Source organism: Mastigoproctus giganteus, chromosome 11, assembly GCF_048544385.1.
Source record: "Mastigoproctus giganteus isolate SK-2022 chromosome 11, ASM4854438v1, whole genome shotgun sequence".
Classification (NCBI taxonomy): Eukaryota; Metazoa; Arthropoda; class Arachnida; order Uropygi; family Thelyphonidae; genus Mastigoproctus; species Mastigoproctus giganteus.
The window spans coordinates 63,369,111-63,397,071 of NC_143585.1; the positions used below are offsets into that span (position 1 = coordinate 63,369,111).

Here is a 27,961-nt window from a genome sequence, read left to right on the forward strand (position 1 = left end):
TCCCTTCAACTTCCATTTTCTGGAATAAGTTTCTTTCACATGTATTTCTTTTCAAGAAATACATGTGAAAGAAACTATAGAATATAAAGAAGCTATATGTTCAATACCTTTCATGTTTGGGGTTTTCATTAAAAAAAAAAAATTATATATATATATATATATAGAATTTTTTTCCTCCATTGTATACTATAGTTGGAGGCATTATTTTTGTAGCATAATTCAACTATTCAAAATTTAGTTTGACTAATCCAAATAAACATTCAAGGAATTTAAAAAAAAAATTATTTTACTGTAAGGACCAATGTGGTAACATCACTGAGACTTGTGAAAAAAGAAAACACTAACCCACATATCAAATACTACAAATTCTTGCTGTAGTTAAGGTTGAACTTGGCAGGTGCAGTTCTCCTCCTTTTTTACCAAGTCACCAAATATTCAAAATAAAAGTACAGTATAAGAAAAGACAAAGCAGTGCTCACCCAACAGTGCAAACACAACATCCAACCCAAGGAGACATACCCCTGAAAACAACTTTGTATTACAATCAAATGTATTGCCTGCAAATAAGTTATGAAATAAGGAAATGGTGCACATAATGTTCTGACTGAACTACTTTCATTTTCCAGTAATTTCACAAGATGAAATGACTACTGCATTTTGTCATACTTCATGATCATAAACATGAAGCATTCACGTATACTGGAATAAGCAGTTTACTGGTCTATCCAGTAAACTGATTATTCCAGTGTTCCTAAAAGTTGATGAGGGAAATCAAGAGGGAGCAGTTGTGCAACTTAGAATTTATAAAAAAACAATAAAATATACAAAATACTTTTTTTATGAGTATTCAACAATTTAAGTTATATTCCTAAACCACCAAAAAATCTTTTGTGGGCATTTGTACAAATGCATTAAAAAATTGTCATTTTAAGCATAATTGAATATGATTTAGAACCATATTTTTGACAATAATTTCATCAGAAAAAGCATATTCAATATTTTGTTGTCTGATTATTTTCAGGATTTTATCATGACCACTTTTTAAATTTCTTCTCATGTATGAAATATTACATATTAGGATATTGAAACTTCTGTATTTGTTTGAAATGATTATCTTTACATTTTGTATTTACGAGTGAATTTTGTGTAGGTTGAATAATTAAACAGAGTTTTATTGATAACTAAAAACTGTCTTGGTTCAGTTCTTCTTTATTAGCAGTTAATCACATAAAAATGCATGAAAATTTTTAATATATATCATGTACATGTATTTTTATATTACTATATTGGCAAAAGTACTGCATCAGTAAGCAGACTAAAGGGTCACTGAAAAGAAACTAACTTTGAGTTGGATAAATATATATTTCTGCGCAAAAGTATAGTACCAGTCTCTCCTTTCCAAAGAAGAATTTTTTTATTCTTCTTGGAAAATTTGTGGAGCATCATCATCTACAAGTGGTGTTTATTGGCTGATATTCATGTTGTGCAGGCTGGAAAAAAAAAAAAAAAAAACATGCAAACACAGAATAATTAATAGAGAAATACTCTACTCCCTCTATCTGAGATCAAAAAGGTCTTTAACCTTTTTCATGAAAAAAAGTTAAAAGTATTGCATGGGCAATCTGAGGAGCAAGTTTTTTCAAAATTTTTTGAAAATTAAAAAAATCATAAAAATGACAACTTTGTATATAAATTTCATTCAGTAATCATTTATTTTAATACATATCAGATAAACTATCTATGCTTAGCTGAAGTACTGGATATTATATTTTTCACCATGTGCTGAATGAAGAAATGAATGGGCAATAAGGCAGATGTGCAAAAAAATGAAATGTTCTGTGTTCGTGCATAATGTTCACTGCTATTTCCTCTTTTTTTTTAGTTGTTTCAGTTTTCAAACTATACAGGGTGTTTCAGTTAAACGTTTCAGAACTTTTAAGAGGGGTAGGGTACATCCTGACAACTCGAAATCATATAGCAATGTGGGGTCGGAAATGCTTTCCTGAAGCGGTGTTGTACACAGAAGCACCATAAAGAAAAGAGACCTTAAGTGAGAAATCGTTTTAATAATACATGAAAAGAAGCAAAAGGTACATGGATTAAAGTAAGTGTTCGAAGTTTCTTCCACGGGCTACAATGCACGCCTCACATCTCCGACGCATGGACATCCGAACATTCTGGAATACTCCAGGCGAATTTCTTCGGCAGCTACTGCGATTCTTGCAACCAGCTCCTCAGCATTGTCAACAGGGGTGTCATAAACTAGCGATTTCATATGACCCCAGAAATAAAAATCAAGACATGATAGGTCGGGTGACCGAGCAGGCCAACGCACGGGACCACCACGTCCGATCCACTGTTGACCAAATGTGACATCCAGGTGGTTCGGAACATCTCCGCTATAATGGGCAGGGGCTCCATCGTGTTGGAACCACATTGTCTGTTGCGTCGAGGCAGAAATCTGTTCATCTCTCAAAAGTTGTGGCAATACTTGCTGCAGAAAGATCAAGTAGATAGGTCCGGTTAGACGACACGGTAACAGGTAAGGTCCGATGAGGTGATCTCCCATAATACCGGCCCATACATTGACCGAAAATCGAATCTGTGCTGCACGACGTCGTATTGCATGCGGGTTCTCGACCGCCCAGATATGGTTGTTATGCGTGTTGAAAATTCCTTCCCTTGTGAAGGAATTTTCACGGTCATATGAAATCGCTAGTTTATGACACCCCTGTTGACAATGCTGAGGAGCTGGTTGCAAGAATCGCAGTAGCTGCCGAAGAAATTCGAAATTCGCCTGGAGTATTCCAGAATGTTCGGATGTCCATGCGTCGGAGATGTGAGGCGTGCATTGTAGCCCGTGGAAGAAACTTCGAACACTTACTTTAATCCATGTACCTTTTGCTTCTTTTCATGTATTATTAAAACGATTTCTCACTTATGGTCTCTTTTCTTTATGGTGCTTCTGTGTACAACACCGCTTCAGGAAAGCATTTCCGACCCCACATTGCTATATGATTTCGAGTTGTCAGGATGTACCCTACCCCTCTTAGAAGTTCTGAAACGTTTAATTGAAACACCCTGTATATTACTATTTCCTTATTATATCAATAATAGCAAAAATGTTAAATATGTGTTATATATTTAATAAAAATTCAGGGCCTAAAGCCTCAGACTGTGGAAAAGTTTACAGACAAGTTATTTGGCATCTCTCATATTGTTGTTATACCATCAGGGTGCCAACCCACCCATTGACGATGGGACAAATAGCTCTGAAACAGCCATCTGGGTGTTGGTATCCATTGAGAATAAGTCACAATAGTCTTTTGTATTGGGGAAGTATTACTTATTTGAAGTAAAACCAAACAGGCAACTCATGTGAAGGTTTTCACAATATGAGATGTAATATAATGATGCCACTATAATAACTTTGGTTAATTTATTGCATATAGATGTGGATGCATTTGCAATTGTGTGTTATATTTAAAATTTTATTGAAATCCATAAAATACGTAAACTGCATTATGAAAGCACTGATAGTATATTACAATTGTTTAATTTATTGAATCATGGAGCCTGAAATAAGTGTTTGCATTTCACATGCTGTTGATTATGGATTACAAAATATGAAGTGAATATCACGTTGGGTGGTATGTGAAAGGAAGTGGTTCAGGAATAGGTAGTACTTCACTGTGAGGCAAGGGACGAATTGCAGATGGTATATATATTGGGTACATCACTGTCCACTTTTTCTTCATTGTCATCCCTTTTCTAATAGGAGGCACTATACAGAAGTACAAGTCTGTGACGTGATTTGTTGGCTACCTCCATATCATGGGCACTGCGAAAGGCATAAAACATCCCTTTCGATTCGCCAAACATTGAGTTTTCATGAACAGTTAGTGCAGCATATGTGTGGAGCACAGTTCTTATTCTGGTTGCTACCGAACCCTATGGAGTCCCACAGGATTCGGTGTTGGCCCACTGTTGTTTTGTATATTTATCAATGATATTGGTGAAGGTGCATCAGGCTTAGTGTCGAAGTTTGCAGCTGCTACGAAGGTTGGCAGGGTGGTTAATGACAGTAATGGCAGTGTGCTATTACAACAGGATCTAGAAAATTTGGGTAGATGGGCTGAGAAGTAGCAAATGAAGTTTAATATTGACAAAGGAAAAGTACTGCATATGGGTAGAAGTAACCCCACAGGAACGTACCGTGTGGTATTACACTTAGGGTGGTAGAAAATGAAAAAAGACCTGGGAGTGATTGTGCTGTCAGATATGAAGTTTTCTGAGCAATGCAGACAGGCTGCCAGAGTAGGTCATGGGGTATTGTCAATGATATACAGGAATTTTGCTAGCAGGGAAAAGGAGGTAATTATCCATTTGTATAAGGCAATGGTCAGGCCATGAGTACTGTGTACATGTGTGGAGGCCTCATTTTAGGAAGAATGTAGAGTTGCTTGAGCATGTACAGAGAAGGGCAACAAGATTGGTGAAGGGAACGAAAGGTTTCTCTTACCAACAAAGGCTTAAGTTCTGCAAATTGGGATTCTTCGGCTTGCTCATATTATGAACCTGGGGGGGGGGGGAAATAAATTCAATGGTTGTGTGAAATTGGTTTTTTTTGGCTGATGCTACATAAGCTCATTGGCTTGCTTTCTTGCATCACATGCCTCTATTACTACTACTACACTGGTGTGTAAAACTTAAGGACCAGTCAGATTTTCATCTGTAGTTTCTCATAGGATGTGGGAAAAGCATACCAAAGGAACCTCGTGAGGTACAGAAACAATGAAGGAAACAACACCGACACAATAATGGAAACAAAACGGTACGGAGGGACTTTATTCAAAAATGGCAACATAGCACTGGCTGCCATGATACAGATGCATCACTGATAAAGATGGAATAAAGGGAATAGGTGGTCCTTAGTAGGAGATATGGCCACTCCTAATGTCGATACAGGCTTTGTACCACCTGTCTATTGTTGATATGTTCTTGTTATAACATTGTCCATTCCTCTTCAACGGTTGAACATTTTCTGGTGGGTGTGAACGTGCCACTAGGCATCTCCCCAGAGCACCCCATGTGTTCGATGGGAATTAGATCGGCGGAACGGGCAGGCCAATCCATACAAACAACGTCCTCACTTTCCAAAAGCATAATCCTCCCTGCGTGCATCTGTTCTGAGCTGCCATTGGCTCCACGGAACAGATGCACACGGGGAAGGATTATCTCAGTACTGTAGCATGCACTAGTTACAGTACCGCCTTCCAGTATCTGGAGTTGTGTACGTCCATCCAAGATGGACGTACACAACTCCCCAGACGAGAACACCTCGACCACCATATCGATCCCTTTCAGTGGTGTTTGCGGGGTGATACCTTGTGCCCTCTCACCAGATTAGCTGGTGAGAGGGCAGAATCGCTGCTGAGACTGAATCTGCTCTCATCAGTAAAGAGTACCTTACCCCATTGCACTGCTGTCCAGTCCTTGTGTTCGATGCACCACTGTAAATGGCATCTACGAAAAACAATGCCCAATGCCGCTATATACTCCTACAGGCCAAGAGGGACCGACACCAGACAGCGGAATCCATTGCAAACCAGCTAGACAGGATGCAGGATATCGTGGTTTACTGTGGCCAGGCGACTCCACAAAGGTGTACCGTTTGCCCAACGGCCAGTACGCTGTTTCCCTTTAACACCTGCCCATCGGAGAGCATTGTTTTTCATGCATGACCACCACTGGTCCTTCGAACAGCCGTACGTTGTTCTGAAGGCCGACAATGCTATGGGCGATACCGAACTCTGCAGTCACACTTCGACCTTCCCAATATTTGACCCCAGGTAAAGTTATCCAGATGTTGTCTACTGGCCATTTCTTTGTCTGCAGCACTGTATGAAACCAATTGAACATAAGTAACAATTGTGCTCACCATTCGGTAATTTGCACTTAACCGCTGAACTGCTGCTTTTATCTGTGTATGTAAGCCCTCTCATCACGATTCAAATTTTTGCATGTGCACCAGCTTTCTACTGAACAGCCAGTTATGCAAATCGCCACAGGCTATTTCATTTGATTTTGTGGCTGTAGCCCTTAGAAATAGCATTGGTCCTTAAGTTTTGCACACCACCAGTGTACTACTTTACACCCAAAGTTCAAGAAATAGGCCTTTTTTATGGCTTGAGTTAAGGGATGCTTTTTTGAAGCTAACGTGACTTCTTCACATATATAACAGAAGTCATCCGGACTATTCATACAATTACAGGGCGTATTAATCTTACACAACACGAGTACTGTGGAAAAAAGTAGGAATCACAGAGAACAACCGTTAACTGAGAACAAATCACCCAGTACCTAGCCGTATTCGAGGATTACTGCAACAGAGTTGAAGACGCATTTGAGGTGGCAACTTATCATATGATGCAGAGCGAGGTGACAGTTAGCGATCATGTGATAAGAGTGTGATCGGTACGATAAGATACAAGGATTTCTGTAACAGAGTTGAAGACTCATTTGAGGTGACAACATATCACATGATGCAAAATGAGGTAACAGTTGCTGATCGAGTGATAAGAGCGTGGTGGTACTGAAACTGCAGTGTTGCCATGAGTTGCAGTTGATAATGTAGAGTAGCTCGCTAATACGAGACCCTCAACTGTAATTTGAAAACAAGAGCCAATTGACAAAATTTTAATGTGATTTCGTGTTCAGCAGCATAAAATTAATCAAGATTGGGTATTTTCATTTTCATAACATTTTACATGTTGACCAGTGTTATTGAATGAAAAAATGGGGAGACTACTGTGACAAGTCAATTAAAAGGGGGGAATCAATTTACATTTGTAAAAATAAGACTATTTTACAGACAATGTACTTTTAAATAAACAATGTGTGAGAACTGATAAACACAGTAAACAATGAATATGTGCAAACACTATAAGATTCATATTTGGAATGATGATGATACAGGAAGTACACTACACTGTGGAAGAAAACAGGTAAATGGAGAAACTTGAGTAAAGAACAGGTAACCTGTTAGTTTCACACATAAATGAAGTAACTGCTTATGGTTGTTTAAACAGCCCATAAAACAATGAAGCCACAAGGCATCAATATGTCATATCTACAAATTATGTGTATTTTATTGTCATTATTGATTTGCCTGTTTTCTGAGATAAAGGACTTGAATTTCTGGGAGAAATAGTCTATAGCTCTTCCCAGAGAAATTCAGCCACCACTGAAGAGACTTAAAAGTTCTTGCCATTAAGTGACAGCAGTAAATCACTCTGAGTCTGAAAATGGATGGAATGATATGTAGGAAACATCACACTAAACAGCATAATGATTCTGCTTTTCTTTGCTTTGCTTGTCATTATCAGAAGTAATGTTACTTTAAACTACTCTGTAGCTAAGTAAATTGAAAAATAAACATACAAACAAACTATGATTTTATTTCTACAAAAGTTGCTCTCTTACATGGCAAGGTATTAATGTGAGCATATACAATTCATGTTTTATCTACATTAGAAATAAATACTGTGAAAAAATAAACATGCCAAAAGAGCAATTACAATCATTCTTAGGACTTCTGCTTTTGCATAGATCTTACCTCACTTTAAACCATCTTAATTTTTGGTTCTTTTACTATATACTTTGTGAAAGATTTAGAGGCTTTATATTCAAGTTTTTTTAGAAACCTCATTAAAATAATGTGCACAAAATGTGGTGACTAATGAGGCATCACATCCTGCACTGAAATTTTACACTGTGTTATTAAACAGCAATTTTAAAGTTTGCCGAGCCTCAAAAAACTTTAATAACAATATTTCTAAAGAAGCACATCTGAAATAATTTCAGTTTTAGATTCTTATATATCTTCAAGTGAACATAAGCAAGAGCTTGTATTTTAATTTTGCAACTACCTTTACCTCCACTTAATATAATTATTAATATTTAATATAAATATTAACATAATGTACTGTATCATGTACAAAATCCTAACTGTATAACTCTGAAATGCTGATACATAACAACATACATTAACCAACTTTATTTTGTAAAACAAACTGGCGATGTAAAGTCACAAATGGTGTCAGAAGTATAAGTATAAAACCAATTTCTTAAAATTCAGATAGAATCTAAAAGTTTAAAACTTATTTTAAACTTAATTATTTTATTAAGTGGAAGCAAAAGAGTAAAGATTTGGTTTGGGTGTGAATTTTTTAAAGATATAAAGTCAACAAATCTTTTAAGACTATTTGACGATAACAGATTTCTAGTATGTCTTAATCAAAAGCTGGTAATGGTATAATTTAGAATTTTATAAAAAAAAATATTCATTTAAAATATAAACATTCTTTTAACATACGAATAATTTTCTCTCTGTCTCATGCAAAAAATGCAATAATCATATATATTAAGAATAATACCAGAAAACAAATGGCTTCCTAAAAATTAAACTTTCGTTGTATGTAGATACAATACCATTTCATGTTCACAAATCAACAATTCATTTTTCAATATTAGAGATATTTAGGCAAATTTATAAAGTCTTAATTAATACTTTGTGGAAGCCCATGCCTCACAATTCTCTTCTGTTTTCAAATATTCCAAAATAGAAGTTACATCAATTTTATCAATATATATTATTTTCAACATTTACATATATTTTCTCCACAGATAACCTAATAATTCCATCACAGCAAAACTTTAAATGTCAGAATAAACTTGCTTGACATATAAAAAAAAATATCACAGAGTACAGAACATAGCAAAAAAAAAAAAAAAGATTTCATACAATAATTTATAAATTATATACACTTCTCTGTAACTTGTACTTTGAGGTTCAGCATCAGCCATAAATCAGAATCTTAAAACAGTTAGGAATTGAATATCTTTTTTTCATCCTCTTGAAAAAATGTACAACTACTACTAATAAAATAGTGTTATTTACTGAATATCAGTTCTAGAAGCTAATCTTTTGCTAATTATTTTTTGTCTTATTTACATTAAAATAATAGCTATTGACATAATTACATCTGTGGATGGCCTATATTTTATCTTTGCAGATACACTTAATTCCTTAGTTAAAGAAATAAGTGCTTCATGCATTCTCTAAATTGCACTTATAACTCTACCTGCAATATTATAAACTATAGATCACCTGCTTTGGATATGGCTCTAACTGTTATTTAAATGCATAACAATTAATAACCAAAATAAAACTAAAATTGATAAATCACATATGAACATAATAAAACCTTCTGTTCACTATACACATACACACTGCTCTGAAGGTCATATCTTTATACACTTATAATGTCATGCAGCTTTCCACAGCATAATCACTTTGAAAATATTTAGTACAATGACAAACATTCTCTTGTTCTTTCTTTTATTAATGGGACCCATCTTAATTCACACTTGGCTAAATTTTAGTCCAGCTGGAAATTAAGCAGATAAGTTTTATAAGTAAACAGTAAAAAAAATTGAATGTGTAAAATTAAAAACAGTAACATTCCAATAATTTTCTTATCCTATATAAATTTTCATTTCCCCCACACATAAATCCATCATAATGAACCGTAAAACATTTGCCGGCCTTTAAGTACTATTCATCACCACAACATTACTATTTGGATTGAACAATGAAGCAGTGTCATTTAAATACTGCATGGAGTTTTATAAATCATGACTAGCTCAATAAAGAAGAATTTGAAATTTGCTTTGTTTATGGGTTTTTTTAATCACCTGAAACTGTTTTTGATTTTATATAGAAAAAAAAAAAAAAAAAGACATTGAGCTTATTGAAAGGGTCCAAAGACAGACAACTTGAATGGCGAGATCGTCAGAAGGAGACCGTATAAAGAAAAACTGTGCGGGCTACAGAGCTTGGCAACCAGGCACCTCAGAGGTAACCTGACTGAAGTTTATAAAGCTCTGGGAGGGATTAGTAAACTGAAGGTGAAATTCTCACTGTTATAAAGAACTCCAGAACTAGGAGTCATAAATTCAAATTAAGGGGTTTAGGTTTAGATTACATTGTAGAAAGTTTTCTTTTAGCCAGCAACAGTTTGCTGGAACAAGTTACCCTCACAGGTACTTGAGGCTGACAGTTTGAATAAATTCAAAGGTTCAACTGGATAGTTAACTGTGTGAGGAGGGAAGCATATAATTTGTATTTTCTTATCTACTTTTTTTTTTATAGGTGCCTCCGTAGCCAGGTGGGAAGGAGCAGCAGTGCGTAGCACACACTTCTTGATTAGACTGGGGTTCGAGCCCATCACCACCAAATACGGAGGATGCGGAAAGGTCAGGGAATGACCACCACATATCCCAGAGAAATATGGCCTTAGTTGCTAATACTCCTAAAAACCAAATAACAAACAATAACAAACTTTTTTTTACAGAAAAAGGAAAAATTTTAACAATTAAAACAAAAAGTTATTACTGTTTTTACTATGTAAAAACACAGTAATAACTATTGAAAATTTTTGCATCCCAAGATCTTTTATGTTGGGGGGAGGAGAATATCCACATTAGCACATATAAAAAGGTCAAAATATAATTAGTTGTTTCCAAAAATAAAATTTAAATAAACCTGACATATTATCATTCAAAATTTTTCAATCAATTATATCATTCGAATGATATAATAGAATGATCAGCATTCAGTAACTGCTAATCATTTATTTCAATTATTGAAATCTCTCAATTGTTAATCGTTTGATTATGCACATCTAATATACAGACCCGAGATTCTGTTCTACCAAAAATAAAACAAAATGATGCTCAGCTTGTATAACGTGGATTTCAGTACAGTAGACCCGTCATGTAAACAAGGGTTCCATTCTCCAGAATGTAACCCTCGTATACATGAAGCCCTCACATACTTTAAATATAATTTTTTAAATATGGCAATGATGCCTTGTTCCACTAGCTGAATCAAAGTAGTGTTTGGGGGCAAAAACACAACTTCAACGTTTTCATTCACAATTTCCAGGTGTTGCAAATGACTTGGGAAATTTTCAATTAACTTGTATTGCAAATTCAATTATAATATCATTCAACTTTTGGGCAAAAGTCCTTTATGAACCAGTTGTCAAAAATTTGCCCTATCATCCACACTTGGCTATTGACCCTCCAACTCTGGGATTTTCTGATTTATAAATTAAAAGGGGCTTGCACTTAAAATCTCTTTCTGTAGTTCCAAAGAATAGCCAAGTTAACCAATCTTTGGAGACCCTGAATCCTGGAGCCTTTGTTTCTTCCTTAGAAATAAAGGTCTTTGCTGGAATTCTCTTCCAGTATAGACCCATCTCGTCTGCATTAAATACCTGCTTTGGTGAGTAACCCCACCCTCTGGATTAAATTTAACAATCAGCAGGATATCAGCTGGCAACAGACTGGTGGGTACTTGCAGCTTTGCCACTAAACAATGTTGTGCATATTATAGCAATCACAAAACTTGTCAACCCATCCTTTACTTGCCAAAAACTCCAGGACTTCGCCACTACCCTCTTAAACTTAAACTTGCAAGTGCTGTAAGATATTTATGGCCTTTTGCTTGATGATGTTTTCATTAGCCATGGTGTTCTTTTTGATTGTTATCTTCTATCCATGTCATCAATAAGCAATTCCATAGGCATTAACAACAGTTTTTGCATATATTTAATGGTTTTCCTTCCTTCTTTGCATGAATGGCACGCAGTGTCAATATGTTGATTCCAAGTGCAATTCCTATAGCCAATGCACTTTCTCCAGCTTCAGTCCATGAGATAATTTCAAGCTTCTTCTCCAAGCTCATCATCTTTCTTTACTCCTTCATGGATCCGGGCATAGTTGTACTTTTGCAATTTTTACTAGGTGCAGAAATTAAATAGAACAATTTTAAACAGTACATATGGGTTAAAAGAAAAAGTGCTTACAACAGGGATGCTCGATGGTGACTAGACCTGCCATGACAATTTTAATGTCACGGCAGGTCAAACTCAACATGCATAAATCAGTGGACCAAGCAAGTACATAATGCACTGTTTCTCATTCAACTGCATGCCAGATGTCCACACAGCATGGCAGGTTTTCAGTATTAAGGACCAATAGTTATTAGTATGACTAGTATTTAGCTCTGCATATAAAAAAAACAGATATCTAAAAATAATTTGCACAAATAGATCTTGTACACGTGGAGGTCTAGCAAGGTATTCCCCCCCCACCTTTTTTTTTTTTTGAGAGGGAGGGATGTTTTTGTCATCTTCTAAATACTTAAAATTCAAATGTGTCTCATTTACTGAAACAATATTTCCCAGCTGTATATTAATATCACATTAGCCTGAAGTACAAAATGCAAGTCTACTTCTTTTTAAAATGAAATATGAGGGGAACCACCAACATATATATCCCTAAACAGCTGGAATCTCAATATTTATAAGCACTTAACGCACTGAACTTATTTAAGCTATCATCATCATCATCAGCTATTTTCAATCCACTGCAGGATGAAGGCCTCTCCAGCAACTTTCCAGTTCCTTCTGTTTTGTGCAATGGCCATCCTTTTACTCATGAATTTCATCTTTCCATCTCCATTGTTGTCTTCTGGATTTTCTTTTAGCTCCTCCTTGGTACCATTTTGTTATTTTCTTAGTCCATCTGTCATCATGTTTTTGAGCAAACTATGTGTCCAGCCAAAAACCATTTCAGTTCTTTAGTTTTGATAACAATGTCCTTTACTTGTGTTTGTTGCCTAATCCACGTGTTTCTCTTCTTATCTAACAGTCTGATTCCTAATATAATTAGCTCCATTCTTCGCTGTGCGGATTTCAGCTTCTCTTCCATTCTTTTGGTGAGTGCTCAAGTTTCACTTCTATAAGTCATGGTGGGGAGTATACATTGGTTCATTATTTTACGTTTCAGACAAATTGGGATATTGCTCCTCAGTATGTGATTATATTTCCTGAATGCTATCCATCCAAAATTTATTCTTCTCTTGACTTCCAGCTATTTATCATTATTACAGCTAATGACTTGTCCCAGATAAGTATATGAGTCCAACTTTTCAATTACTGCTCCTTCAATGATTATATCCCTTTCTGTGGCATTCTTGTTCATCATTACTTTTGTTTTAGCCATATTCACCTTTAGTCCGAAATCCTCACTAACTCTGCATAACTGATTAAGATTTTCTTCAAATTCTTTGGGATTGTGGCTTATGATCAGTGTCATCTGCAAATCGTAAATAGTTTAGGTACTTTCCATTCACAGTGACTCCTTTCTGCGACCAGTCCAATCTTGCGAAAGCTTCTTCAAGGGAAGCAGTAAACAATTTCGGAGATATTGTGTCTCCTTGTTGAAAATCACACAAAAGATGAATAGAGGTAGAGAGGGAAGCTTTGGGGCTTGCACTGATAAACATAGGTTGATCATTTCAGCATTCAACAGATTTGTATTCCAGAAACATAATGCATATATTAAAAATAGAGTCAAGACTGACAAAAAAAACTGTCATGTTTGGTCAACTCACCCAATTAAAACAGTTATAAATAAGTTATAACTAATGACCTATATATAATTTTAAGAAAGAAAATTGAGCTATCAGTTAATTAGTTACATTCATGCTATACAATATAATACACAAGTCAAGATATATATACCTTCATCATTGCTGTAGCAATTCTGACAGTGAAGTTTATTATTTCTAACTCGAACATCAGTTCCACAGGATCCATTACCTAGGAGGGCTTGACAAACACAACAGCGGAAACAATGGATATGATACACAAGTTGAAGAGATTCAATTATCATTGCTGCCCCACGTCCTAAATAAATAAATATTGCAATTGTAAGAACAAAAAATATTTCCTAAATATTCTAATTATTAGAAAACAAACTTTTGTGACCTCTTAGTTTTATTTTTTTCTTATAAATTTATTATACAAAACCAAAAATCTATATGGCTCCAATTTAGAAAAGGTAAAATATTCACTAACAGTTAGCAAGCTCATTCCAAAACCTAAGCTTAAGCAAAGCAAATTTTCATTACCCTATATTCTGGTGTAGAAGTTTACTTCTATTTTTAGCCTTGAAAATTCATGCCTAATCATATATTCAACGTATAAGTTGACTCTGCTTTTCTTTTTGGGATGATCTTTAGCATCTTAAGTAGTGGTATTATATTACAATAAAATCCACATTACAAACCACTGTCTACTTTTTAATTTATTTATTTCTGTTCTTTCTTTTAAAAGTTCACATTGTGACATTTTATTACACTGAAGATTAAACTGTAAAGAAAGAGGGAGACACAGATCCTCTTGACATCACTCTCATTGATGCTGTATATGTGTACATGAGAAATTTTGAGTATGTAACCAAGCTATTCCTTGTTGTCTGGTTAGTAATGTACTGCAAATTGATTTTTCTATAAATAAATAATGCTTTAACATGAAAGCAAGCATACTATAAGAAACTGACAATCTTGAAAGTTTTAAGACCTCAAAAAGTAAACCTAAAAACATAGTTCCTGATGAATTTCATGAGCAATTTTTTGACTGATGAAGAAGGCAATCAATTTCTTCAGTTTAAAAATATGAGCAACAATGTATATTTGTGTAAAAATATACATATGTAATAAATATACTGGTATGAATTCACATCTTTGTAATCCTGAGCATATGCTATGAATTCAAGTTTAAGGCTTTACACTTAGCATACAGTCACCTTAATTTTATGATTTTTCAGTTCTTAGTTCTTCAAAGTTGACTTATATGCTGAAGTATGCAGATCTTTTATTCTTAGAAACTTTTCTCTATATTCTTCCCCCCCCTCTCTCTCTCTCTCTCTCTCTCTCTCTCTATATATATATATATATATATATATATATATATATATTATACTTTTCCTGGAGGGAAGGGGAAAAAAACCACCTTGCCCATCTTATCTGTCCATCTCCTCTAATAATATAACTAATTCTTCCTTAAATTTATTCAAACTCTCCACTTGCATTAAGTTTTACAATATCATTCAACAACCTAATTAGTAGGTATGTTATTCTGGGATTCCTGCCCATATACAGTACCTCGCATTTATCAATGTTAAACTGCAATTTCCACTTCTCAGCCTGTCCGTCTAGTTTTTTCAGTTCTTGCTGTAGTAGCATGCCTTGATTACTTTCATTAACTATCCTGTCAACTTTTATAGAATTTGCAAACTTAGACAATAAGCTTGATATTCCTTTCAATATTGTAAATAGCAAGGGGACCCATCATTGAACCCTGAGGGACTCTACTAATAACATTAATTCTAGAAGAGCAGTTATCATTTATAACCAACCTCTGCCTTGTACTACTCAACAATTACTTTACCTATAGTAATAACTTCCCTTAATGCTCACCATTCCAATTTGTATGACAGTCGCTCTGGAATAGTGTCAAAAGCTTTACTGTCATCTAACAATACAATATCAAAATGATCATTTGCATGTGTTTTACTGCATCATAGCAGCTAATCTGTTTGGTCAGATTAGCTACTATGGTGATCAGAGAGAATCCCCTCTCAATGAACACAGGCTGTGATATCCATATAACTCAATTTCTTAAGATGATCCTGCAATACTTCTTTGACTATTGATTCCATTATTTTCCCTGGAACGGTAGTCAAACTTGCAAATCTATAATTTCTCATGTCACCCTTTGATTCCCCTTTGTACACAGGAGAGACATTTGCACACCTCCAATCTATAGGAACCTCTCCTGAATCCAAGGATGACATAATTATGGCCAAAGGTTTGCTTACCTCTTTTGCTGCTTCTTTTAATATAACTGGATTACTTTGTAGCATGTGGAACCCTTGGTTCCACATGCCCTATTTACTTTTAGCTTCAGCAACTTCTCTTCAACACAAAACCAATTAGCTCTCAGTTATACCTTGGTGTACTTCTGGTGTTCCCATTCCAAAAAGTTCTTCCCATGTAAGTGCAAAATGTAGATACATTCAGTTTGTCAGCAGGCTAAAAGGATCGACAGTTATGCCATTCATATCTAGTGAGCCAATGTTTTTCTTTCCTTTCCTTCTAGTTGTAAAGAAGTAAAAGAATGCAAAGAATTCTTTACTTCTTTTCTTTGCATTCTTAGCCAAGGAAAGCCTTGGCTAAGAATGTAAAGCATTCCTACCATTCTTAGGAAATGGCTGGCATATTTATAGATAGCATTATGACAATTTATATATAAAATAAAATAGATAAATTGGCAGCAAGTGAGAAAATATTCCACATACAGAGTTTTAAGGGAACTGATAAAATTGATATATATCTAAATGTGCGCATGCACATGCACACACACACTTTGATACAGTTCCATATTTAGAGTGTCCTCTTTCCTACATACTTGTACATACACTTTGGTGCAGCACTATGACTTGCTCACAGAAAGAGTAGTAGGTACTCCATCACAGGCACCTTGACTTCTTCATAAGTCCTGGTGATAATTTGTCACATTAATATCTTTTCAAGTAGCCATACATATAAATGATGAGTTTATATCTGGTTGGTAAGGTAGCCAACAGAATGCAGAATACTCTATTAGAATAAATACACTTGTCTTCAAAAAAAAAGATGAACTACCACCAATGTCATAGGTTTTCTTTTTTGCAAAACCTACAATTGCTGTTTACGATCTCCATGCAGGAGATCATACAGAAGAACTGAACTGTAGTGAGGGTCCCTGAAAATGCTAGTTTTAAGCAACTTCAAAAAAAATTCATTCCAGATGTCCTCCCTCTGTAGTGCATAATAATGATGTAGTCCTTCAGTGTCCAGACTGGCTCCATCTTCCTTAGTCATAGTCAAGAAAGAAGTTAGGAGTAAGAAATGTTTTATGGTTAGGAATGATTTGATTACAAGGATATTTTTATGTATAAAGCTGTTATTTTATAGCTGGATATCCTTTAGGCTTTCTTTGAATTAATTGTATGAATGTTTACATTTTAGCAAATGTATAAAAAAAAAGAAATAGTTCTCAACCTTTCTGGAGCTGCAGATCTCTTATACTTCTTGTAATATATATAATTTAATAACGAACTGTCTGCAGTCATACTGTTCCCCACCCCTCCCAAAAAGAGAGATGCTGTAAATAATAACAAACTTCATGCCATTCATGTCCTACAAACCAAGCAACAATGCATGGACTCCTGGCTGAAAAACAATTGCCAACTCACAATTGAAGGAAAAAAAAAAAAAAAAACTGTGTACTGAAAAGTAACAATGTTTAGAATAAAATTTAGATTATTCCACATTTATAACTACTGTTTAATGAGATCATTACTCAGAGTTGTTAACTACTATATTACAACACTTGCAATTTTCAGTTTACTGAATTTTCATGCAAATTCAATACACTGAAGATTTGCAGCTGCACACAAAACTTTTATTTCAATAATGAAAGAGTTAAGAATCTATGTTTACATGAACTTTTACTTGTTTTCATCTGAGGAACAATAATTACATAGTACCCTGTATACAAAATAAATAAAATCACAAAAATGAATAATTAACTAAAACTTACCCAGTTCACTTCCACAGTGAGAACACCTTTTCCTACCACTAACAGATAACACTTGTTCTTGGTGCAAAGGTACAATTCTAGATTTTGTGGATGGAAGAGGTAACGGTTCCTGCCTGTAACTAGCAAAGTTTGTTTTAGATTGACTCACATTCATTCTGTTGGATGTTTTTGGATTATCACAAGTCCACTGTTGATCTTTAGGATATGAATATGAGAGTGATGTAAAACTGCAAGCCTTTTGAGGTGGAGGCATGTGCACTGGTCTAGAGTTTTTTGGCCCACCTCGTGGGAGAGGATGAGGTGGTGCTGGACGAGATTGATAGGATGGAATTTGGTGAAAAGCTCTATGTTCACTAGCATGAGGCACCTTTTGCCGTTCTTTGTATTCAGCTATTCTTCTCATTTCAGCTTCTTGAATTAACCAGTGATTTTGGTTATACCTACTTTCTGAGGAGGGTTCTGACTGTCTTCTCATTGCAGGTATCTAAAATAAATAAAGTAAACAAATATTAACATTGATCAGCAGACAACAAACTACACTGGTAAATGCAATGCATTTACCTCTTTTATATGGCATGTTTAGGTTTAGAATTATAAAAACATGAGTTTGATTTTCTAGCTGGCTACAGCAGTTTAAACTATTACGAATTATTTATAAAAAAATTAACAGTTGGGGTTGTCTCATGTTGCATCATTGTGATTGCTACACTTCCCTTCTAAATATCACTATATATAAAAAAATAATAATAATAAAAAAGCAGCCTTTTTGTCCTATTGATATTATTAATGAAAGTAATACAAATTTAATGTTCATATTAATTACACATGTGATTCAGTCAGGTAAGTTTTAAAATTGTTCTTTTTAACAGAATTCCACTAGAGATGGTGCCATTGGCACAATTTTTTTTCCAATGTGAAGTTCTGGTTCACTATGAACCATTCATTATAAAATGAAATCTTAGCAATGTTAGAACGGTGCAACAATAAAGTAAAAGTATAAAGAAATGTAAAACAATCATTAAAAGTTTTTGCACGAAAAAACTTTTTATATTGAAAAATGCTTACTACTTTCCTGCATTTCACAGAAACGTTTAACCATAATTAAAAAAAAAAAAAAAAAAATCTATTGTGCTATTATTCAAAAACTCAAGAAACCACAATTACAGTGGCAAGAAAACTAAAAATAAGATTTAAATATATGTAACTTTCAAAACTTAATAAACACCCACATACGATCAATAAGTTCTTTATTTCTGAATTACAATGATGAACCTAGCTTTCAACCCCAATATGGCATAGAAATTAATCACCTCTCAAATAGAATTCATTTAAAATTCTATTTGAAAATGCTCCAAAAGTATAAATGAATGGTAACACAAAACTGCATTCTTAGCTGGATCAGTTTAATGTAAATTTTGATATTTACACTTAAAATAATTTGTAAACAAATAGTTATATCTGGATATATCTTTGGACATCTTCAGGCCCTTCTAATTGCACAAAAAATCTAATTAAACTGTAATACAAGGGACAATCAATAAGTTCTACACGGCCCTCAATATTTCCTAAAATATATGTAATGTAAATATGTTTATATGGCACTTTGTTGAATATTAGGGAATACAAACTGACAAACTCACTGATATCACTTTCTCTGTTGCAGGCTGCGAGCAACAAATGTAAAACAGTGACACAATAATAGCTATATGAACAGAATTAATCAAGAAGAGTAGAGAACATTTGTGAAAAATTTGAAAAAGCACAAGGTAAATCTGCATGTGAAATCCACCAATCTTTGCAACAGATTTCGTCAATCAATATTCTTCTTTACAGAGATACAATATCTTTCTGGAAACATAATTTCATCATGGTTTCACAGCAAGACCCAGTGTTGAAGAGGAACCCCCCCCCCCAGCCGGAAGGCCCAATGTACCACATCTGAAAGAATTACTGAAAAAAATCCAGAATACTGTCACAAGAAGGCTAACTTGTGAGTGATTACATGTGCAGTTAGCATCAGCTATGATACATTTTATACTATTCTGATAGAATATTTGGAGAAGGAAAAACTGCATCCTGTCAGGAACTCCAAATTCTGTCTGACAGTGAAAAAGACGATCACCAGTGCACCTGTATCTTTGTTTCTATCCAGATGGAAAAAGAGGCATTTATTTTTATAATGAATTATTGCAAGGAATGAAGTATGTCATGTTTTTAACCTGCATGGAAATAATAATCTATTGAATGGCATCCATCACTAGACCCAAGAAAGTTCAATGGGAGGGAGACAAATGAAAGAAACAAATGTCCACTGCAACTTAAATTTCCTTGGGTATTCTTTGCACTCACTAGATTCCACAAGGTCAGACACAATCAACAGAAAATATTACATTACATTTCTAAGAAAATTAGAGATCCGAACATCACATTATTGCTTTGATATCAACTATGCAATACACTTTCTGTAATTCAGTTTCTTATGCAACATTATTTCTATTTGTTTATTAATCTATCTCGTTTCATTAACTATGCATTGAACACTTTGCTAATGTTTAAATGTAGAGATCTGCTGCATTAAAATACTGAAATTATTCCATATGAGGTCGTCAGCTGAAATGATAAATAAAATCATCCTTCATGGCTGCTATTACACTGATAGTGTAGGGTCCGTTTGACACTCATTTATATCTATGGGGGAATGCATAAGTCCAAAATTTTTCCACGTCAAATCTGAACCAATCTAAACAACAAGAACAATTAGTATATTCTAATATTTGTTGACTCTCTTTTTTATTCTAGTAATTCCTGTTACAACAGAAAATTGATAGAATAAGACAAATTTCTTGTACAATAACCAAGACAGCCTTCAAACTTTTAAATGTCCTGGTAAATGCTGTTCAATATGTTTTTTAATTTGACTGTAATTGTTCTTATTAACTATGACTGTTGTATGCCTTTTATACATCCACAAAAACAAGACAAGGTGGCACACATGGCAAAGATCAGAGAATGGGGAGCAGAGGAGGAAGAATATGTCGGAAAGGAAAGAAAGAGAAGGAAATACCAAGGAAAATATGAAAAAAGCAAAGTGTAATAAAATAAATAAAAATACAAAAATAAAAGGTCAGTTATGCTGACAAATAGCAACTAATGGCAATTAATGGGCACTGAAATACTGTCTAATAGCCTGCCAATTAGTATCACACTATAAAACTAGCTGTACCTGTTGCAAAAATTTCGCAATTGGTAGCAGTTTTTCTCTAGCTGTCCTAAAGAAATTTAGTCAGTGTTTAGTTGTGAGCAGGTAATCCAGTTTGTGTCGAATTCTTTCTCATTTCTTGTATCTGAGGAAACTTCAATTGGCCATAATTAATACAGGGTTAGTAAGCGAAATTCCGACTCTATCAAACGTTTGCCCTTGACTTTTATTTATAGTCATCGCAAAAGCCAACCGAATAGGAAACTGCCGTCCTTTAAACAAGAACAACAAAGTCGAATCGGATGGAGTCGAATCTACACGTGGTAAGAGTATCTGTTTTCTTTTAGCTTTTCCTGTTATTATTTCTAGATGCAAACAATTCTGATGCATAACTTTAACTATAAGTCTTGTACCATTGATCAATCCTTCTGAAATTTCCATATTCCGCTGTAAAATAAAATGATCCCAGATTTTTTCACACACTTAAAATGTAAGGCTTGACAATGATATAAGGGATATAAGGGATGTACAGATATAAGGGATGCAGAAATGCAATTTGGGGAGTACAACGTCTACAGAAAGGATAGACAGGATAGGAAGGGGGGAGGGGTTATACTATTAGTTAAGAAACACATAAAAACCAAGGAAGTGAAGCCAGTCGACATCGCTGGACAGTGCAGTGTTGAGTCAGTTTGGTGTGACATAAGCATTGGGAGATCAAAATTGAGAGTAGGAGTGTGCTATAGGCCTAATGACTCTGATGAGTATAATAAGGAACTGTACAGGGAAATAGAGTGGGCCAGTAAATCAGAGAGTCTTATAATGGGAGATTTTAATTTCCCAGATATTGACTGGAATTTGGGGGCTGGTTACTCACACACTAGCAGGGCTTTTGTGAATTTATTGGATGATTGTTTTCTACATCAGCATGTTCGGGAGGCAACTAGAGGGAGTAATACTCTTGATTTGATTATCAGCAGTGATTCTTCATGCATTAAGAATCTGCAGATAAATGAACCACTAGGTGGCAGTGATCACAGTGTGCTGAAGTGGGATTTACTGAAAGAGGTAACTACCATTAGGGGTAAAGGGAAGGGTTATTGCTTCCGTAAAGGCGACTACGATGGACTGAGACAGTATTTAAATTCTATACAGTGGGACCAACTGATGATGTTACCAACAGCAAATTCAAAATGGAAAGCATTCAAAGAACTTATCTTGGAAGCTACTAGGCTTTACATACCAACTAAGAAATATTGTTCAAGGTTTAGGCCAAAATGGATGTCAGATGAACTAATGAGGCATATGGCAGAGAAGAAAAATGCATGGGATACTTACAAATTAACACATGACACAGAAGCCTATGATAGATACAAGTTGATATGCAACCAAGTTACAAAGGAGGTTAGGCAGGCGAAGGCAGATTACGAGAAATCCTTGGCAAGGGATGCAAAGAAAAACAGCAAAGAGTTCTTTACTTATGTAAACTCTAGAAGGAAGGGGATGAATCAGATTGGTCCACTTGATATTGATGGGTCAACTGTTGATGATCCTGCTCAGGTAGCTAACAAACTAAATGAATATTTTGCATCGACATTCACACATGAGGAGTTATTCAGCAAGAGGAATGCCAGAGGTGTATTCAACTCTAGCAGTAAGCTACAGAATCTTGAAATAACTGGGAGTAAAGTGGAGGAGAAACTGTTGAAGATAAACACAAGAAAGGCACCCGGGGTGGATGGGATCTATCCAGTTATATTAAAGGAGGCAGCAAAGGAAGTAAGCAAACCCTTAGCCATAATTATGAGAGCTTCCTTGGACTCAGGGGAGGTACCCATAGACTGGAAATGTGCAAATGTGACCCCAATTCACAAAGGAGGATCAAAGGCTGACACAAGTAATTATAGACCTGTGAGCTTAACTTCTGTTCCAGGAAAATTAATGGAGGCACTGGTTAAAGAAGCACTGCAGGATCATTTAGACAAGACTTCAGTTATAGCTCAGACACAGCATGGTTTTGTTAAGGGGAAGTCTTGCCTGACCAACTTGATTGGATACTATGATGCAGTCACAAAAGAACTGGATGCAGGGAATAACTTTGATATTATATACTTGGATCTTAGAAAGGCTTTTGATACTGTTGCACATGGAAGACTGCTACACAAATTGGAGCAGTGTGACATTGGAGGCAAATTGCTGCTATGGATAAAGGGGTGGTTGAGGGGGAGAAGACAGAGAGTGGTAATCAATGGACACTGCTCATCGTGGACTAATGTTATTAGTGGAGTCCCTCAGGGCTCAGTGTTGGGTCCATTATTGTTTTCTGTATTTATAAATGATATTGATGATGGTATATCAAGCTTAATGTCCAAGTTTGCAGATGATACAAAGGTTGGCAGGGTTGTCAAGGACACTACTGACACTATGCTGCTGCAACAGGATCTGGAAAGGTTGAGCAGATGGGCTGAGAGGTGGCAAATGAAGTTTAACATTGACAAATGTAAAGTACTACACATGGGAAAAAGCAACCCCAGAGCAACGTATCAACTCTGTGGTACTACACTGACAGTGGTAGAGAATGAAAGGGACTTGGGGGTGATTGTGCAGGCAGATATGAAGTTCTCTGAGCAGTGCAGACGGGCTGCAAGAGTAGCTCATGGAGTATTGTCAATGATATACAGGAATTTTTCCAGCAGGGATAAGGAGGTGATTATTCCATTGTATAAGGCAATGGTCAGGCCACACCTAGAGTACTGTATACAGGTCTGGAGGCCTCATTTCAAGAAGGATGTAGAGCTGCTGGAACGAGTACAGAGAAGGGCAACAAGATTAGTGAATGGAACAAAGGGGTGCTCTTACGAAGAAAGGCTTAAGTTTTGCAAATTACAGTGTCTGGAGACTAGGCACCAGCGAGGTGATCTGATAGAGGTGTATAAAGCCTTGAATGGTTTAAGCATGCTCAATGCTGATGGGATTCTTCCTCTAGCTCAGAAAAATCACCTGAGAGGGCATAAATTCAAATTGAGGAAAGACAGATGTAGGATAGACGTGCGGAAATTTGCCTTTAGCCAGCGGGTGGTTGGTTGGTGGAACAGACTGCTATCCCTTGTGGTGGAGGTTGATAGCCTAAATAAGTTTAAGGCTGAGCTGGACAGGTATTTTGAACGAACAGAGGGGTGAAGTGGAAGTGGGTTTTTTTTTTTTTTGGCTGATGCTGCATAAGCTTGCTTTCTTGCATCAAATGCCTCTACTAATGCTAATGCTAATGAACACACCTTTCACTAAGTAAGCCAATAATGTGACATATTAAATCTCTCGGATCCTTAAATGATTCTGGATGAATTTGCTGTCAGAGTAGCATGGCGGCGCTAAGGTAGGCAGCACTAGTAGACAAAACTGGCCTGTTCTGTAAAATAAAACTATTCGGAATTTTTATACTTTCCCATTTTTCTGCACACCTAGGAAGAAATATCTTCAATTTGAGACCACTTTCAGCCTGATTGGTTAGGCTTATCGTTCACAATAGCTGTCTCAAGAAAACGTTTTCTGTATTAATATATAGATAGCAGCTTCCATTACTATAAGTGGATAAGAATATCCCTATTGTGGTTCATATTGAATCCTACATGTATGATACACAAGGACTTGATCAATTATTGGCTGCAACAAGAATCACTGTAATGTTCCAGACAGATATTTCCTGTAATATCATATTTTCTATCTTATATCACATATCATTGCATTCCCTTTACTGTGTGCTGTCAGGGCTGCATTTGATGTTTCTAGGACCAGACCTTAAATCAATTAGAATCTATGCTTAATTTGCAAACCAAAAAAAAATTCACTTTTACTGCATTTGTTGGTTAAATTATTATTTTGTTGCTATTTCTCTGTAACAGAGGGTGTTTGAAGCCTTGAATGGAGTGAATAAGCTCAATGCTGATGGCATTCGTCCTCCAAACTACAAATACAAAGGGGCATAAATTCAAATTGAGAAAGGATAGTTGCAGAAGTTTGCTTTCGGCCAGCAGGTGATTGGTTGGGATTGACTGGTTACTAATAAAGGAACTTTTTGAAAAATTTAACCGATATCACATAGTTCACAGAATTCTTTGTGAAACATCAGAGTTATATTAAATTTATTTTGTTACTAACTGAAGCTTCTTTATTATCCCACATAAGCAAGGCTATAACAGAGAAATAATAAGACAATAATAATTTAACCAACTAGTGCATTTCTTCTGCAATGAGTATTTACCAGCAAAAAAGAATGCCTTTTAAAGAATACACCAACATTTCTTTACTTATAAAAGTTTACCTTTTCATTTTGCCTTCGAAACTGACTATTTTGCACACCCTTCGACTTAGGTACATAGCCATAATTTACAGATTTCTGTGGTATAGACTGATTTACTTGTTCTAAAACATGGCTTCCATCTATAAAGAGAAAATAAAGCAAATCATAAATTCATTGATATAAATAGTAATGTTTTAAACTAGTAACTTTCAAAAACAATTTAACTATTTTGATCTGAAAAACATATAGGGAATTAATAAAATAACTTAATGTTAGTACCATACTTTATAGTTAGTAACTCTCTCCACATTCTCTCTAACAGATGACTGATAAAACAAACGTGGCTCAATAGCAACTAATGCAAATATGACAGCTTATAATTTAAATAAATTAACTCTCACCACATTCTCTCTAACAGATGACTGATAAAACAAACATGGCTTAATAGCAACCAATGCAAATACGACAGCTTATAATTTAAATAAATTTACAGCTGTCAACCACTGGAAAAAGGAAAACAAAAAGAGGCTACCAATGAATGCTCTAGCAGTCATTATGTTAAAAATAAAATAAAATAATTATCAAAAGAAACCTAACATGATGCAAATATATATATACTGTAAAAATTACTGATAAGAAAAATTATTGCAATCCACATCAAAAGAAAATGAAGCAAAAGAAAAGTTTTTGAAACAACTTTAAAGTAGAAGGGAATCACCAAGAAAGAGAAGAATGATGATATCCAGATGTGTTCGAGGGGCTCACATCATGATATCCATGATGTGAGCCCCTGGAGTTTTACAGGGTTAATGTATCCTGTGAAGATGCCGTGTTAAGTGAAAATGTGTTAATTGAATATAATAACCAATGTAAAATACTATAATTCATCCAACAGGCTTTCAAAATCTTTACTAAATTTTTTTAATTTTTAACTGCCAAATTTTTACTAAATTTTTACTGCAAACATAAAGGAGAACAAAGATGTTTGAAACAATTCAGTTTATTATGTAGTTCATATACTTAATTTACTTCTGTAGTAAATATTTGTCCAAAGTAGTTTGCACTCTCTTTTGTTTCCTTTTCTCTGCATACGTCTCACTATAGCAGCTCAAATTATTGTCTGTGTTTCAGTGGACTTGCATGCTGCAATCGAAGTAGAGTCAGATTTCATAAGTTGTTGTTTTAAACTATCAGAAGTACGAAGCAATTCTTGGAATTTCTTTAAAGTGATCTCCTTCGTTGATGCATTTTCTTCCTTGTTGCAATCAGTCTTCATACGCATGTTGCTGATTGATATTAAGGAGGTCATTATCACTCAATTCTTTGGAATGTGTGTCTAATAACTCCGAAACATTTGCGGTGTCTACTTCATTAACGCTTAGTTCTTGCTGACTAAAGCCTACAAAACTGTTTGCACAATGAGGCAGAAGATTTTTCAACACAGCTCTCATGTTGCTCAATGTCACTTGATACCATGACCCATGGATATTTTCAATTGTATTTTTAACGCTATAATTTTTCCTGAACTCTACCAGTGTAATCAGCTTGTTACCCCATTGCAGCTTGAATTGCCTGTTCAAAAGTTCTTTTCAGGTAATAGGCCTTACGAGTTGCAATGATCCCTTGATCCATAAGCTGTAAAATTCTGTGGTAAAAATATTACCTTCACATAAGTCACCCACTGTAGTGGGATGGCCAGGGGCATTATCCAAAAGCAACAAAGCTTTAAAACTACGATTATTTTCTTCACAAAAGCAACAAAGCTTTAAAACTATGATTATTTTCTTCACAAATAATTTCTTAGCAATTTATTGAGCAACTATCTGGAAAACGACTGTGTTAAGTGAATTTTAATCTGTGTGAAGTAAATTTTGGTAACAATTTATAAACCGTGACAATTTAAAAACGTGTTAATTGGAATTGCATAAAGCAAAGGTTCCCTGTAATTTATTTGGTTCCAAAGAAATATTTTAAATTTACATTATTTAATCTTAGTTTTCAATGATAGTTAGATATATATCACTACTTGTAGTAGGTTGGAATTTCTTTCAAGTGATCTCCTTCGTTGATGCATTTTCTTCCTTGTTGCAATCATAATCTTCATACGCATGTTGCTGATTGATATTAAGGAGGTCATTATCACTCAATTCTTTGGAATGTGTGATAATGGAGATGGAAGAAATCCCAGATGCCGTCTGACACGAACATACTTGTAGTAGGTTTGCCAAAGATGCAACAAAAGAACTAATTTATACACAAATTCCACAAAAAATATTCACATTAAAAAAGTGTTTTTCTTACATATTAGTCCTCAAATCAAATAAATTATCTTAATTAACTATTCATATAAGACATTCAAAGATCTTATGATTTTTGTCCAAAAGATATATGTATACATCTGTAACTTACCAATTTTCTCCCTTGAAGAACTAACTGAAATACCATTTTGTTGAGAATGACTAGCAAGAATCTCATTTTCCTGAGTATTCACTTGTAGTAATTCAAGTGAGGATGATTTTATTATACCAGACGATTCCTGTGGTGCTATAAAATTAAAATCATTGTCAGGAAGAAAAGTGATATTAAAAAGAATTTCTAATAAAGAAATCAAAACAAAAACTTTAACCTCATCATCTGCTAAGAAGTAAAACAGCATTTCACTTGTTTGTTGCATAGACAACAGTATTTGATTAAAAAAGCTTTACTAAACATGTATAATAAAAATTAAAAGTAAACCAACTTTGCAAGAATCAAACAACCAACAGCATTATGGAAATGCTAAATATATGCATTCAGTAGAAAGCAGAAGCTAATTAAATGTGAGGCGGAAATGTTATGTGGGATAAAAAAAAAAAAAAACCACACTGTATTTTCCTCCTTCAGCATGAACCTTCTCGAATT

General features: G+C 34.9%; 1 protein-coding gene across 7 annotated transcripts in view; it reads right to left on the reverse strand.

Annotated features, from left to right (window-relative positions):
* Positions 1-7,440: 7,440 nt before the first annotated feature.
* The window catches only part of smash (smallish), a 291,299-nt gene continuing 270,778 nt past the window's right edge, over positions 7,441-27,961 (reverse strand). For all 7 annotated transcript variants that reach the window (XM_090384893.1, XM_090384895.1, XM_090384891.1 and 4 more), the window contains 5 exons: positions 27,470-27,604; positions 25,082-25,200; positions 17,565-18,048; positions 13,659-13,823; positions 7,441-9,452 (listed from right to left, as the gene is read on the reverse strand). In XM_090384893.1, coding sequence (XP_090241019.1) covers positions 9,427-9,452; positions 13,659-13,823; positions 17,565-18,048; positions 25,082-25,200; positions 27,470-27,604 — 929 coding nt within the window. In that variant the 3' untranslated portion in view covers positions 7,441-9,426. The remainder of the gene's footprint in view (positions 9,453-13,658; positions 13,824-17,564; positions 18,049-25,081; positions 25,201-27,469; positions 27,605-27,961) is intronic.